Source organism: Rousettus aegyptiacus, unplaced genomic scaffold, assembly GCF_014176215.1.
Source record: "Rousettus aegyptiacus isolate mRouAeg1 unplaced genomic scaffold, mRouAeg1.p scaffold_m13_p_10, whole genome shotgun sequence".
Classification (NCBI taxonomy): Eukaryota; Metazoa; Chordata; class Mammalia; order Chiroptera; family Pteropodidae; genus Rousettus; species Rousettus aegyptiacus.
In genome coordinates this window covers 65122719-65137936 of record NW_023416285.1, presented here as the reverse complement: position 1 = coordinate 65137936, position 15218 = coordinate 65122719, and the positions used below count along the sequence as shown (strand labels likewise).

The following is a 15218-nucleotide window of genomic DNA, read 5'->3' as shown; positions in this document are numbered from 1 at the left end:
GTCCCCTGTCAGTTTTACCTGTCAAATGTCTGTCAAATCTATTTCCTTCTATCTTCATTGTCTTAATGCTTCTCTTCATTATTACTCATTAGGGTCAGTGCCTTTTAAATGGATTTTTTTTTCTTTTAGCAGTGAAATGCTTTTTCAAATTAAATGTCAATGTTAAACCCTAATTATATGGAGGCACCAATTAGGGATTGGGTTTGGCAGTATTAAGAGATGACTATAATGGCTCAAATATATAAGGGTTTCTTTTAATCACGTAATAATTATTTGAGCTTCTGGAATTGAATCAGTGGTTTGAAATATATATGAGTCAAGTTATCTGAGATTCTCTTGGCCTTTGATTCATAGGGAAGGAAGTTGATGCTGAATGTAGTGTGAACGGAGCAGTAGAATTTAAATATGGCATAAAATATGGTGTGATGTTATTCAAGTCTAGGGCAACTTGAATTTATTAAATTAATGGTGACTTTAAGATAGAAAGGTAAGTATAAAAGCAAAAGCACGTAAAGAAGATATTTCACCAGTACAAAAGAGTATGACTAGACCATATTCGAATGATCTAATAGGAGCAGAAAGGATGAACAAATTTGGGATATTATAGAGTAAGTAGGTAATTGGTTTGAATGTGAATATAAAGAGGGAGAAGAGATATTAAGGAGACAGATGACTAACTTTAAGCTTGCTGGTGTACACATCTGGCAGGATGGTGCTGATGTTGATGGTGGGAAAACATGGTATGGAAGGGCAAGAGCCGATGTTAATATTTGTGTTACTTCAAATCACAGCGTGATTAGAAAATAATCAGAATGGCAAAAATGGACACTGGTGGTTTTCTTAGGTAAAGGTAGTGAACATAGATGGGGAAATATCTTCAGTGCCTTTTCTGAACTCTGCAACATGAAGCCAAACCAGGTATTTTGGACTTATGTGTGGTGCTCTGAGCGCTTTATGAAAGTCCTAAAGAGTTATAGTTTATTTGACTTTTAAATGACATTTATGTGAATTTTTTAATAGTTGAGAATACTTTGATCCCATAATCCACCTTTGGTATCTTTTACCTAATGCTATTTATTCTAAAATAGTTGAATTTTATTAAATATTCAGCAATTAAACATTCTTCATATTTACTTTCAAATCAAATGTTATAAATTTATTTTAACATCTTCAGTGTATTATGTTTGTGTGTTCTGTTTAATTAAACAAGCTAATAACCCTTTTTTTTAAGGTACAGCAGGGAAGAACTGGAAATTCAGAGAAGGAAACAGTGCTTCCATCTACAAAAGCTGAGTTTACTTCTCCTCCTTCTTTGTTCAAGGCTGGACTCCCACCAAGCAGGTTAGTTAGATAATTGTACTCAATTTATTGAGGGCATTGGGATCTTCACCATGTCTTAGTGCTATATGAAGTGTAAAAGCTCTGAATGTACTACCAAATTACTGGAACATTCTACTTTGTTTTAGTACAAAATGAATTCTTTGTGAAAAACTTGTCTGGGTGCTGTGCTATCTAAAAATATCTAGGTAAGCAGAAATGAAGCATGGTGTATAATTACATGCGTATATAGAGAAAAAAGTCCTACATTCAGGAGAGGTGGTGACAAAATGGCCTTGTTATTCTCTGTGCTTATTCTTATGTAAAGAATTATTGGACTTGATTAAATGTAGGTCTATTGGCCTAAATATATTTTACTGATTTTAGTAAAAGAGATTGTAGAAATTTCAGCCTGGGAAATCTTTCATATTCCAATCATTTTCTTTTCTTTCTTTGGTTTAGTTTGTTCTAACTTTGAGTTCCACAGGGCACCCACCAGTTTTGGAGACAAGTATGCTGGCAAATGTCCTTTTTACTTAAACATGACAAATGGTTTGCTGTTACCAGGAAAATGGTAATAGATAAAGATTGAAGAATTTTACTGTCAGCAGTTTAATTTTGGGTTAATAAAGTTGATTTGAATCAGTTATTTCTCTGAACCTGATCAGTAACCCAACTATTACTAGTTCTTAGCCAGATCATTTATTTTTGTGTTAGTTATAGTTATACTTATTTTCTGCAGTTTTCTTATGTGTTATTATGCAATTTTGACTTGCTATAAGAGATTATATTTCATAAAATACAAATGCAGGAAGAGACTACATGTGGGAACATGTAGTTTAGCCTTAAAATGAAGATTCTTACAGCATTCAGCCAAAATTAAATGTTACAAAGCCATTAGATTTTGACTATCTCTTCATCTTGACAATTGTTAGTCATGGACATTTAAACTAAATGCAGTTTCATAAAATGTTTGGCTAAGAAGCTGTGATAGCTGAGGAATATTGATCATTTTAATATATAGTATTCTTTTGGTTTTGTTCATATTTAAAAGAGGTCAGCTTTCATTCATTTAGTTTATGGTGTTCTAGTGTAATGTTAAGAGCTTGGATTTTAGAGCTGGACTTCAGAGTCTGACTCTGATGCCAGCTGTGTGTCCTTGGTCAAATCCCTTAATGTTCTTTCATTTCCTGATCTGTAAAACATAATAATACATACCTCAAAGGATAGTTATGTATCTTAAATGGATTAATTTATGTAAAGTATTTTCATACATTGGTACATAAATGGTAAACAAGTACTCTGTGGATATTTGGTATTGTGGATATTTGGTATTGTAATTAAACTATTTAAAAATTAATAGCAGTTTTCTGAACCTCGCCCCGCCCCCCCCCTTTTCTTTTTTAACTTGGGCAGGATTATATATAGTGTTCTGCCGTTATTAAAGGCTTTGGCTTTCCTATGAGAAATAAAATTAAATTTTTAGCACAGGAATGAACAAATCTGCTTTAGATTTTTAAAGTCTCGATTTAACTGCTTTATTAAGATCAGACTACAGTGGTATTAAGGGCAGAAACTGGGAGGCCAGTTAGGAGGTTGTAACAATTATCTAGACAAGAGATAATAGTAACTTGGATCAAGGTGGTAATGGTGCAGATGGCGAGAAGTGTCAGATACTGGATGTTTTAAAAGGTGTAAATCATCTTGTACATTTCTTATATCTGAGATGGAAAAAACTATACGAGTGTTTCAGTGAGAAGACCAAGAATTCAGTTGAGGATGTAATAAAATTGAGATGCCTATTAGACATGCAAGTGGATAATTTGCGTAGGAAGTGGATATATGGATCTGAAGTAGAGATGAAAGGTATGGGCCGGTGTTATAAATTTGGGAGTAATCAGTGTTTAAATAGTATGAAATAAAACTGAATTAGATTGTAAGAGAGGTGAGTATTGATAGAGAAGTGGTAAGAAGACCTGTGGGGTACTCCTTACAGGTCATAAAAATAAGGATAAACCAGTAGAGAAGAATGACTAGTGACGTTGAAAGAAAACCCATTGTATATCTTAAAAAGAATGCATTTCAAAGTAGGAAGAGTAATTAGCCATCAAATAATACTGATGACCAAAAGAAGAATACTGGGAAAGAATGACTTTTGGATTTTAAAATGCAAAGATCCTGAAAGGGATCATTTTCAGTGGTATAAGGCAAAGATTAAAAAAATCTTTAGACTTTTTGGATTCAAGAGAGAATGGGAAGAGAGGAAGTAGAATGAGAAAATATGGACAATTTCTTGAGGATTTTTTGTTTTGAGGGGAGCAGAGGAATGGTGCAAAGGAAAATGTGGGGTTGGGAGAATGCATTTTTCAAAATGAAAGACGTTATAGCATGTTAGTATACTTAGGAGAAAAAGTTACTAGAGGGGAAAATTGGTGATGCAGAAAGTGAGAAGAGATAGTTGTTAGAGCAGTGTTTCTAAGAAGGGCAGAGTGGATGGAATATAATATGCAAGTTAGAGGGTTTAGCCTTAAGGAGCATGGACAATTCACTCATAGTAACAGGAGGGAACACAGGATGTGTTGAAGGTGGGTGGGTGAATAATGGTGATGGGAACAACTGAAAATTCTCTTCTTATTGCTTCAATTTTTCCCAGCAGCATAGGATACAGACTTATCTAGTTAGAGTGGAGATAGTGGAAGGAATATTGAATATTTAAGAAAAGAGGAGAAGGTCTGAAATAATCATTTGGAGGTGAATAGACTAGGTAAAAGGAATAGGATTGACAGGCAATACCTGGAGGGAGAGATTATTACATTTTATGTGCTGATGGAAATGAGTTAGATAAGTAAAAAATTGATGACCAGAGAGAGACTACATTTCCCGCTTTTCTTGAGGGAAATGGCCGTGGATTTGGAATAAATCGCTTTTCTTGGGTGTGCCCTTGTCAGGTATTCATGTGTTTATGAAGAGAGCTCGAGTTGGATTTCACAGGGATTGAGGTTTTACCAGAAAAATATAATAAAGGCGTATAGAGGGGCAAGGAAGGTGAGAGTATACTTGAGGGAGTGGTTGTAATAATGGACCACAGGTCTAAGGAGAGACTGATAAAGGAAAGACAATGGTAGGTAAGGGACAGTAAAAAGAAAGTAAAGAAATCACAGAAAAATTAGCATTTCCATCACTGTTACTATAAAAAATAATAATAATAAAAGGATAATTACCACCACAACCAATAGAAACCTAACCAGCATGTTAGTATTTTCCCTTTTGGAGATAAATAATAGTGTCCATTTTTCATTAGAAAAGTTTATTTCTTCAGTTCATCTTCACTTGATCAAAAGAATACTTTTTGGTGGTTATGAAGTATTTCTGTAATGTTTGGGTTTTTCCTGTTTATTTTTATGGACATCAGACATCTTTGAAAGTAAAATTTTATTGACTTTAGGGAGAAGACAGGAGACAAGAATGTCATTTAAGACATAATAGAGGCTGCACAGCAGATACTTAGTGGTACTGCTAACCTAACCACTGTATTTCCATTGTTTAAAATCTTAGATTGCCTTATTAATGTTATTGGCTGTTGGTATTTTTGCACAGAACTTTTTTTGTATATTGTCAGAAATATTGGGTTTCTAATTTTTTGTACTGCCCAGCAAATTGGCATACTTGGATAAAATGTTAATATTTAATATATCAGAATGTTTTGCTTAATCTTTAAAAGTTTCTGTATCATGTCATGAATGTACAGCTTGATAAATTTTCACAAGCTGAATACACCCATGTAATTAGCACATAGCTCAATAAACAGAGTATTACTATTACTCCCAGAAGCCCCTTTTGTATCCCCTGCAATTGTATTTTCAATTTTTTGTTTTGTTAAAAATGAAAACTTACAGAGTTTCAAGAAAAGTATAAAGAACATCTATATATACTGTTCACCTAGATTCACCAGTTATTAACATTTTGTCATATTTACATTAAATTTCTCAAAAATATTTTTCTTTCTGAACTATTTGAATGTTAATTGTAGACATCATGCCCCTTTACCCCTGAATACTTCAGCATATGTTTCCTAAGAATGAGAGTATTCTTAGAGTATTGTGTTACATAGTCATAGGACACAATGATCATCCTCAAAGAATCTAATAATGGATCAGGATTTTAATAATACAAGTCATACATCTTGTCAGTTATTTCAGTAATGTCTTTTATTGAATTTCTTTTCTTTCCTTTTTGATTTAGGATTCAGTCCAGGATCATTCATGACAATGAACTTTTTCCTTCTTTTTTTATCTAGGACAGCTCACACATTCTTTGTATTTGTTGACATTGAATTTTGAAAAGTACGGTTCAGTCGTTTAGTCGATATTTCCTTGTTACTAGATCCAGATTTTGCTTTTTGGACAGGAATACTATATAAGTGATGTTGTGTCCTTTTCAGTGCATCAGCCTGGAGGTACATGATGTCACTTTGTCTCATTATGAGTGATGATAACTTCAGTCAGTTATTTGTGATGGCTTCCTTTGGGTTTCTGCACTACAAAGTTACAGTTTTACCCCTTTATATTTAATTAGCATTCTGAGGGGAGACTACATAAATATCCTGTTTCTCTATGAACTTTCCAAGAATTTTTAGTATCCATTGATGACTTTTGCTTTAATCATTTATTACTGTAATGGCTGCAAAATAGTGATTATCTAACCGTTATTTCTCTTACATTTATTAGTTGGCATTCTACTTTAAAAATGAACATTCCCATCTTCCCCACTTATTATCAATTAGACTCATTGATTCTTTATGTGTGTGTGCGCGCGCGCGTATCAGAGAGAATCAGAGAGAGAGTCTGTGTATCTGTGTGTGGCTTATAAGTATGGCTTATCTGTAAATACTGTATATAAATTACATATGATTAATATATACTGCAGTTCATATTCATGCTCAAATTTGGTCCATGAGATCTTCTTCAAACTGGCTCCTGTGATCTTTTGATATGTCCCCATCATGGTTTTTTTTTTTTTTTTTTTTTTTTTGGATTTCTTATTGGCATGACTAGATGTTCCAGGCTTATCTTATACTTTCCTGAAAGCAGCCATTTCCTGAAGGCACCTAATGCCTTTTAGTGGGAAACAGTAATTAGAAACCAAGATCCTAGTACTAGTTATGCTCATTGCTATTGGGGAGTGAACTATTTCTAGGTCTTTTTAGTACCCAGAGCTAGGAAAAAAGCAATTTCAATATGAAATTGCCATGTGTATATTCTATTTATAAAATTTAATCATGCGGTCATCCTGTTTCTTTTATTTCCTATTCCATATTGCATCTCCGTTTTCCCACAGTAATAACCTAGTTTTCAGCACCTTCAGTATACATACTAATTTGCTTCATCTTAAAATAGATTTGAACTTAATACATCTACCATTAAAGAAAACCTATTAGAGTTGAAGATATCTTTGCAGTTCTTTTCCTTTTTTTTGAGAATGAGTTTTATAGCCAAAATACTGTGTTTGAGTTTCCTTCAGAGTGATCATATTAATCATTTAATTGTAATTTGATTCATTGCATCTGTTTATATTCAATATTAGCATTTCTTTTCTTAATGCTTATTGTCTTATTTTTTAGCATATATAGAACAATTAATGTCATCGCAAAAGCTAGGCTATCCAAAAGGATAGTCAGATTTGTCACTCCTCCTGTTTCCTTCACTCCTGTCAGTAACCAGTTTCATTTCATCTAGTTTCTGGTTTATTCTTCCTTTGTTTCTTTTTACATAAATAAGCAGATACATATATTTTTTTTCTTACCTTTTTTAAAAGAGTGTCTTATTAGTTCCTTAAAGGATTGGTCAGAGTGTAAATAGCTGAACTTTTCATGGAGCATGTCACCAGGGATCAAATTAAATTTTTTTTAGAATTTTATTCGGAAAGAGTTAAATTATTTTTAAATGCAATTTTTATGAAATATATATTTAGTGTAGGTTTTTATGAAGCACATGAGAGTGTTCCTGTTAACTGGTTACCCTAACAGGACTTACACCAATTATTAAAGAATATAAAGAAAGAAAGCAAAATTTCAAGTTCGGTTTTGTGAAACTGCAGAAATTAATGTTAATGATTTATAAAGGCATAGATATTTATTTCTTGATAATATATTATAACCTGAAGTAAGCCCTTGGCTCTTTTCTCATTTCTGCATTTTGACATCATACGGTCTATATTTAAAAATAATCTTAAAATATTTTAGAGTTAATAAAATGTCGATAACACATTTATATTTAAATACTACTAGCAGTCTTAGTACCACAGCAAATATTTTATGTAACTTGAGGATGATACTATAGGAACATGCTGAAAGATTTTAGAAAAAGCATGTCAAGGAAGAAAAACAGAACAAGGGGGGTCAGAGACAATATATAAGAAAAAACATAGAAAATTTATCTCACCAGAAACAGCACCTCTTCTCAGTCTCAGACAAGTACTGCCTCCAGAAAAGCCAATTCAAGCGTTGGGAAGTGGCAGGATCGATATGGGAGGGCCGAATCACCTGATCTAAGGTAAGGCTATTTTTAAACATTGAATACTCCCTGATGTTTAGATCATCAGTGTTGTTTTGTCTTATTAGTAAGATAATAAATTCTGATTAGACTGTGTCATATTTTTACCCCCTAAATTATGATTTTTTTTAGTATAGAGTCGAGCTTTTTTAAAGTTACTTTATAAATCAGGCCTCATGTTGTGCCTCTCATCTCCAGCCTTTTATAATATAAATTGCATGGAACCTTGCTAATGGGTGTTCAATAAATGTTTTTCTCTCCCTTGCTGCAGGTTTAATTCTTCTTTCTCATAACATACCCTATTCAAAAATTTCTAGGTGCTTTTCACTATTCATTGAAGAAAATTGTGAGTCTATATTTAGGACCCATAAAATTAGACTCCACTGAATCTTTCCAGTCTTTATATCCCAACTACAGTGCACACACCTGCCATTCCATTAAGTGGGTGGGTCTATCAGCTATCCTAAGAAGTACTATTTCCTTTATGGTTGCTATGCTTTTACTTATCCACCCTTCATAAAATTTCAGCTCGTGTTCTAAATCTTACACTTATAAAACATGCAGGCTTGGATGTGTATTATATAAACTCTCTGAGTCTATAAAATGGGATAATAATTTCTGCCCTAAAAGAGTATAGTGAGAAGTGGATATGTTAGGGTATGAAAGTGCTGTGCAAACACTAATCAGTCTGGGCAATTATACTTTGCTTGACTTAGAAATATAGACTAAGATACCTTCCTAACTTACCCTTTGAAGTTTTTAACAGTTATGTTATATGGGGAGGGGGAGTATTTATTTGATGTTGTTACAGAATTTTAAGCTTTGTTCCTGGGCAGTTTGATTTTATATGCTTTTAATTGTTTTCATTTACAAACTTTATATAACTTAGGATCAGATATCTTTGATCATAACACCTAAAAGAAAAGCAGAGGGAGGAAACATCAAGATTTTATTTTCTTAGGTTTTCTTTTCTTTGAGGTGTTTATTATATATTCTTCATGACTAATAAGAAATTCTAGTCAGTTTGCTTTGATAGAATTTCTTGTTAGAGAGTAAACTTAGTTTTTCTCAAAAGTGGGTATTTGTCTCAAAATCAAAAGTCTAGTCACTTTTTAAAGTTTACTGAACCTATAGTATTTGATGCAGATAGAAATATACTTATATCCTTAAAATAGTATGAGTTGCATATATTTCTTTAATGGGTTATAGAATGAAAATTTGCTTTACTATTTTAAAATTCTCATTGGCTTTATATGTATGATGCAATATTGATTGAGCTTAGTATTTAAAACTAAAATTCTCCTTGAAGAACCAATAAAAATTTCAAGAAAAGTTAGATCTGATTAATGCGGATTCTATGCATCTTTTCACTTTTAATATTTCAGTGGAACCCAAAAGTTTAATAACAGTGCTAATAATATAATTTCTGTGATAATTAACTTAGTTATTAAAGCAAATAGTGCTTAGAGGAACACTGGAATTATATTTAATCTGTTCAGTAACATGGACAGCCTATTTACTGATCCCAAAAAGGCCAGGCAGTAAGAGCTTTCATTTTCATCATGCCACTATTGGTAATGAATCAGTAGCAGTCTTTCTATATAAAGAGTAAGTATTTTCTCAAACAGCTTTTCATGGCATAAGTACTGGATTTGGATATTAGGTTCGATTTTGCATTTGTGTGAATTTAGGCTAGTTCCCTAATATCTCTAGGCCTCCTTTTCCACATTTGTAAAATGACAGGGCTAGACTGTTATCTAGAAGGCCCTTTTAATCCTGAAATTCTTATTATCCGGATAGTCCCTGGTTTACATGGAAAATGAGATCAGAGAAATTAAGGAATTTGCCCAAATTCATGGCTAATTAAGAGGAAAATCGAGGCTAATGTCACACATTTTCTGCCTTAATACCTGCAGTTAGGCAAGTTGACCTTCAAAAGCAAAAACATAGAAATACTTAAAAGTCAGTTACTTGTAATGTAACATTAGATTTTATAATTTTTTGCTAACATTTTAACATCTGACATTCCTTTCATATCAGACATTTGACTTAGAATGTTTTACTTAAAATAGTTGCTTTTGATACAATAGTTTATTTCTTGAAATAAGATAGCTAATTTTTAGGGGAAATTAGTTCTCATATCTGAAAGTGATTGATACATTTAGTGCATGTTAAACTATATAACCCCCCTCTCCTCCCAGAAAAAAAGGATACTTTGGAAACACAGAAAACTGGTCCTAATTTTGGGATTAGTTTCAGGGAATGTAGGTAGTAGGAAATTTGATACCATTTTTAGTATATGTTTTATGTTTTTGAAAATTCAAAAAGAAAAACCTTTAGATAAAAGCTACTTTTCTTTTTTTAAATGGTGCCTGTATACACATACACTTAGTATAAGATAGAAAATGAGATTCCAGCTCTGGTAATTAATGTAACTAAGAAATGTGAAGTTTTTTAAAAATCATTGCTTAAGTCTCTTTGTAAAGAGCAGCTAAACAATGGTTGAGATCCTTTTTATAAGTACTGTATTTGAAGACTGCGACTTAACTCATGCTTGTTCCTCTTAATTTATATAATATGGTATTTTTCTATTCCTATTTTCTGTTTGTTTAATAGTACTCTTCAAGTGAACTATATAAACAATGGCATTTTATTCATGTCTTATAAATTCATATTTATAACTCTCGTAAAGCCAATTAGGAGAATGAAGGCAGTTTTAGTGAACATAGAAAATTGAAATTGGCAATGTGGATGATTGTTGTAATCATATCCTAATGTCCAGTTTATTTCTGTTTCCATTTTATAATATCAAATTTAGTTCCACTTAGGTAATTAGGTGCAGATTCTAGGTTGTTTTATTAAGCTTGTTTTTCAACATCAGAATGCTTTTTAACTGATTCAAACTCTTGAAAGAGGAATAGTAAAAATTGCTTTTCAGTGTAGAACCATTAAAATATTTAAACCTGTTTGCATTTCTTACAAAAGACAAGCATAAAATTAATAAAACCAGATGTTAAATGAACATTAAGTCTAAGATAGACCTCATTTGATCTTGCACTGCTTCCTCTTATATCTTGATGATAATATACTATACTGAAAAGATGCAACTGTATCTTCATGGCATTTGAGCACTGTGTTGCTGTATTATGTAGCTTGTGAGATTTTATGTGGTATAGACATAGAAAGGCCTTTTAAAAAAAAATCTCTGTGGAATGATATCTTTTTCTATCAATGACAAAATTGAAAAATGAAAGTAAGCTTAAATGTGTCAGGTAAAGCTTTATTCTAGGCTCTGAACAAATTGAGTAATACTTGACTGCTCCAGTGAACACATTTATGTCCTCCAGTGAGTCGAATTTTAGCATATTTCACCTTTAGGCATTTAAGATTTTTTATTTGTTTTTATTATAGTTTAAATTGTAACTTTTAAAGCATTTAGGCCCCAGAGAATTAACATGGAAAACACTTCTTGTTGAAGGAAAGGGTTTTGGAGATGGTCATACCCAAGCCTGAATCCTGGTGCTGGCACTTTACTACACAAAAGAGCCTCTTTCCATACCTGTGAAAATGAAACTAAATTGTATTTAAACCTTCTATGCACTGTACTTGTGGATGAAATTTTTCAAAGCTTGTGAAAGAACCTGTTGCAGGGCACCCAATAAGCAGTAGGTCCCTTTGGAACTCTGCTCCCATCATAGACTTTATCAGTCTTTTTAAATGTAGTACTAATAGAAAATAAATTACATGTCCTGAAGACAGTTTTAAATTCTGTGAGTTTTATTTTGGGTGTATATTACTTTCCTAGGCAGGATTTTTTATTAATAAATTTTTACTTGAAAAATAGAATATATTAAATTTTACATATTATGTCATTTTCTTTATAAACTATATACTATAGAGAAAATTATGTATGTAATGAATGACATCCTTATGTTAACAGACTTTGATAGGTATGATTTTAGTAATACGGAGTAAATTAATTTTTATCAGTGACTTTAAATTTCTTCTAGAAGAGAACAAAATGTAAGTTTTCTTCCTTGGGCATGTAGTCCTCAGCTTTGGCTATGTATTGGAATTACCTGATGAGCTTTAAAAGTTATTGATGCTTAGGCCCAAGAGACTCTGGTGTACACTATAGGCACTGGGATTCTTAAAGCTCCCCTAGATAATTCTAATGTGCAGGCAAAATTGATAATCACTGATTTAGAGACAGGATTCTGGTTTGGCATAAAGATTAAAATCAAATGTCAACTGAGCATCTTGGATTTTGAAGTAAAATGACTTAGCTATAGTGAGAACTGACATTTGTATAGCATTTTACAGCCTGACAGAACCCTTTCCTATCTGTGATTCTCATTTAATTTATCATATTCTCTGTCTCTTTGGAAGTCTTTTTGTTGATTACCACTATCAAAGATAGACCATTTTTTTTTCTGTTGGAAACAGATTGGTAGGTAGTATATTTGCCAAATTGGAGTCCTTCACACAATATTCTCCCTTCATCTTTTCTCTGCTCACATTCATCCCTCCATCTAAAAATGTCTTCTCTTCCCATCTTATGTGGCTAAATCTATTCTACATGTCTTTCAAGGCTCATTTCTTTCCTAAATAGCTTAAAAAATGTTATACCAATTTTTCATGGAGAATTGTTACACCCATCTATTTAGATGTATGACCTGAGTTAGATAGTCATACCAAATGCATCTATCTCTAACTTGGGAATATGAAATAGCCGTGTTCTAGGGTTTTTTCTTCATCAGAGAATGCACCCTTGAACTCTCTATCTGCCGCCCAATTTTTATTTGAAGCTTTTTTGAGAAAAACAACAAAAGATTTATGCAAGATGTGATTTATTCATTCTTTAGAATAGTGCTTTCTTTGAAGCAGTAACCCCTTTGAAAATTGCTACAAACTGTGGACTCTTGCCCGAAAAATACATGCATCATACATTTAGGTTCAGGGACCTCCTGATCCTTCTATATCCCATGTATTCTAATTGAGGACTCTTGCACTAACGTATAATTAAATCCTTAGATCAAGCCTGATGATTAAAGGATTGTATACTTAGACCACATCGTTTTAGTTCTCCTGATTAAATTACTTTTGTTGAATTGTTACCCTTCATCCAGTATTGAGGAACATTTTGAGGAACAGCTCTATGAAATTCATTTCTGTTTTCTTTATAGTAATATTGGAGACTTTGTCATTATTTCAGTGATTTTCAAAGCATGAGATTGCAGTTCATTAGTGGGGCGTGAAATCAGTTTGGTGGTTTCAACCACCACATATTTCTTGGTTTTGTATTGTTTATTTTGATTTTTTTCTTATTTCATATTTAAATCTTAAAATCATATTTGATTTTAATGTTACTCTTTTTCCTTTATAGGAAGTGTAAATAAATGATCAAACTTTATTATATAATATGTGTGTATTGGATGTTGTGCAGACTATTTCTTTAAGAACTGTGTTTCGTGGTCAAAAGTTCAGAAACTACTGTACTCTCATTTTTTTCTTAAGATTGACTCAAAGGAAAGGATTTTTTTTCTTTCTCATCTATAAAATGGGAATAATAATAGTTGCTACCTCGTAGAGTTATTATGAAGAGTAAATATAAACAGTCCCCAACTTAAAATGATATTTCGACTTAGTGATTTTTTGACTTTATTGTGGCACAAAAGCGATATGCAGTCTTTAGAAACTGTACTTGGAATTTTGAATTTTGATGTTTGATCTTTTCCTGAGCTAGCGATATGTGATACAATATTCTCTTATTCTGGGCAGCAGCCACAAGATGATTTTGCCCAACTATAGGCTAATGTTAAGTGTTCTGAGCACTTGTAAGGTAGGCTACTCTGCTAAGTTATGGTGTTCAGTAGGTTAGATGTATTAAATGCATTCTGACTTAATATTTTCAGCTTAATGATGGGTTTATTGGGACATAACCCCATTATAAATCAAGAAACGTCTCTCTAAAGTGCACTCCTAGTACATAGTAGGTGTTGAATAAATACTAGCTATTATTACCAGGAACAGGAGCCTTCAGAGATAATGCTTTATTTTTATCTTATGCACATAAAATATTTTCAATATTAATGATGTCCTTTATTTTGGCTTTTAAAAATAAGCTAAGAGATGAATTTATGGCAAAAGATCAATAACTAACCTTTTGTCTTTCTTCCCTTGGCTTTGATTTTCTCACTTTTAAAATTGCTGTTGTATGTCGCTAAGCAGCCCTCATACCCTTTCTGGAACATTGGAATCATCAAAATATAATTTTATTATAATATCAGATGTTTTTATATTCATCTGAGGCAAGAGGAAAGGTAGTGGCTCTTGCGAACATTCACTGCTTGTATTAACTGTAGATTAATGAAACTGTACATAACAGTGTGGTTAGTTTTTGTCTCAGCTTTTTACTAAATTACTGAGTCCAATAGAGAAGAGAATCTGGATAGCTGTATTAGCTCTCTGCCTAATAGAACAAATTTGTAAGCCTAGTTAAACCTGTGCGATGTGGAACTCCAAGTTATAGGAGATCTTACTGACATGCTACTAAATTTTTTTTATCTATTGAAATAAAAAGCGCTACATCAAAACTTGTGGAATAATACAATTCAATATTGTTTTCCATAATGTGGAATCAGAATAACATTGGATTGTTTGATTATTCATCTATGCTAACCTTCACATTTCTGATTAAGGTAAATTAATTTGTAGGTAAAAATGCCTGGGCAAGGAGGTGTTATTTTTATGGAAATGTAAGGAATTAAAAATTTCTGGACTCCCTCTAGAGATATATATTTTTTTAAGGCTGGTTTTTCATTTGTATGTTTTTAGTAGCGTAGTACTTGCCATTTTGAATCTTTCATGATTAATCCATTGAAAGATAACAAAATAATTAGATTTCTCTGAACATATTTAAGATAAACTTTAAGGAGTGAGTTCTTTCATATGTCCCAGAGTTTTTGAAAGCAGAAGGTCTTAGAAAGCTTTTCCCCAGAACAAAATTAGAGTATTTTATTTAGGTTTAATTTTCACTACTTTTAACAATTTGAAGATTTTGCGATCCAAATTGCAAATCCAAACACATTTCTGAGAATTGTTGGGAAAGTTTTTTTAAAGATCTCAGAGAGAGGAGAATCCAGAAATTGGGAATAGAAAAGAATGGAAAAGGAAATCGTAGAGTAGAAATGAAGATTTTTTTTACAATGAAACTCTATATAGCAATAAATGGTGAGGGAAATCCTGGCCTCAAAATACACACCGTTATCTTTTAGGATGTCGGAATCTGAGATGTGTGCATATATCAGAGGACTGAAGGCATATGCTTTTACCTTACGTTTATATGGT

The 15218-nt window shown here is 32.4% G+C and overlaps 1 protein-coding gene across 16 annotated transcripts in view; it reads left to right on the top strand.

Moving 5' to 3' along the window:
* FIP1L1 (factor interacting with PAPOLA and CPSF1) overlaps positions 1 to 15218 on the top strand; it is a 72009-nt gene that overhangs the window by 19297 nt on the left and 37494 nt on the right. For 5 of the 16 annotated variants that reach the window (XM_036227934.1, XM_016119600.2, XM_016119599.2 and 2 more), the window contains 2 exons: positions 1232 to 1341; positions 7761 to 7868. In XM_036227934.1, the coding sequence (XP_036083827.1) occupies positions 1232 to 1341; positions 7761 to 7868 (218 nt within the window). The remainder of the gene's footprint in view (positions 1 to 1231; positions 1342 to 7760; positions 7869 to 15218) is intronic. The other 11 variants (XM_036227938.1, XM_016119605.2, XM_016119607.2 and 8 more) reach the window with 3 other exon arrangements.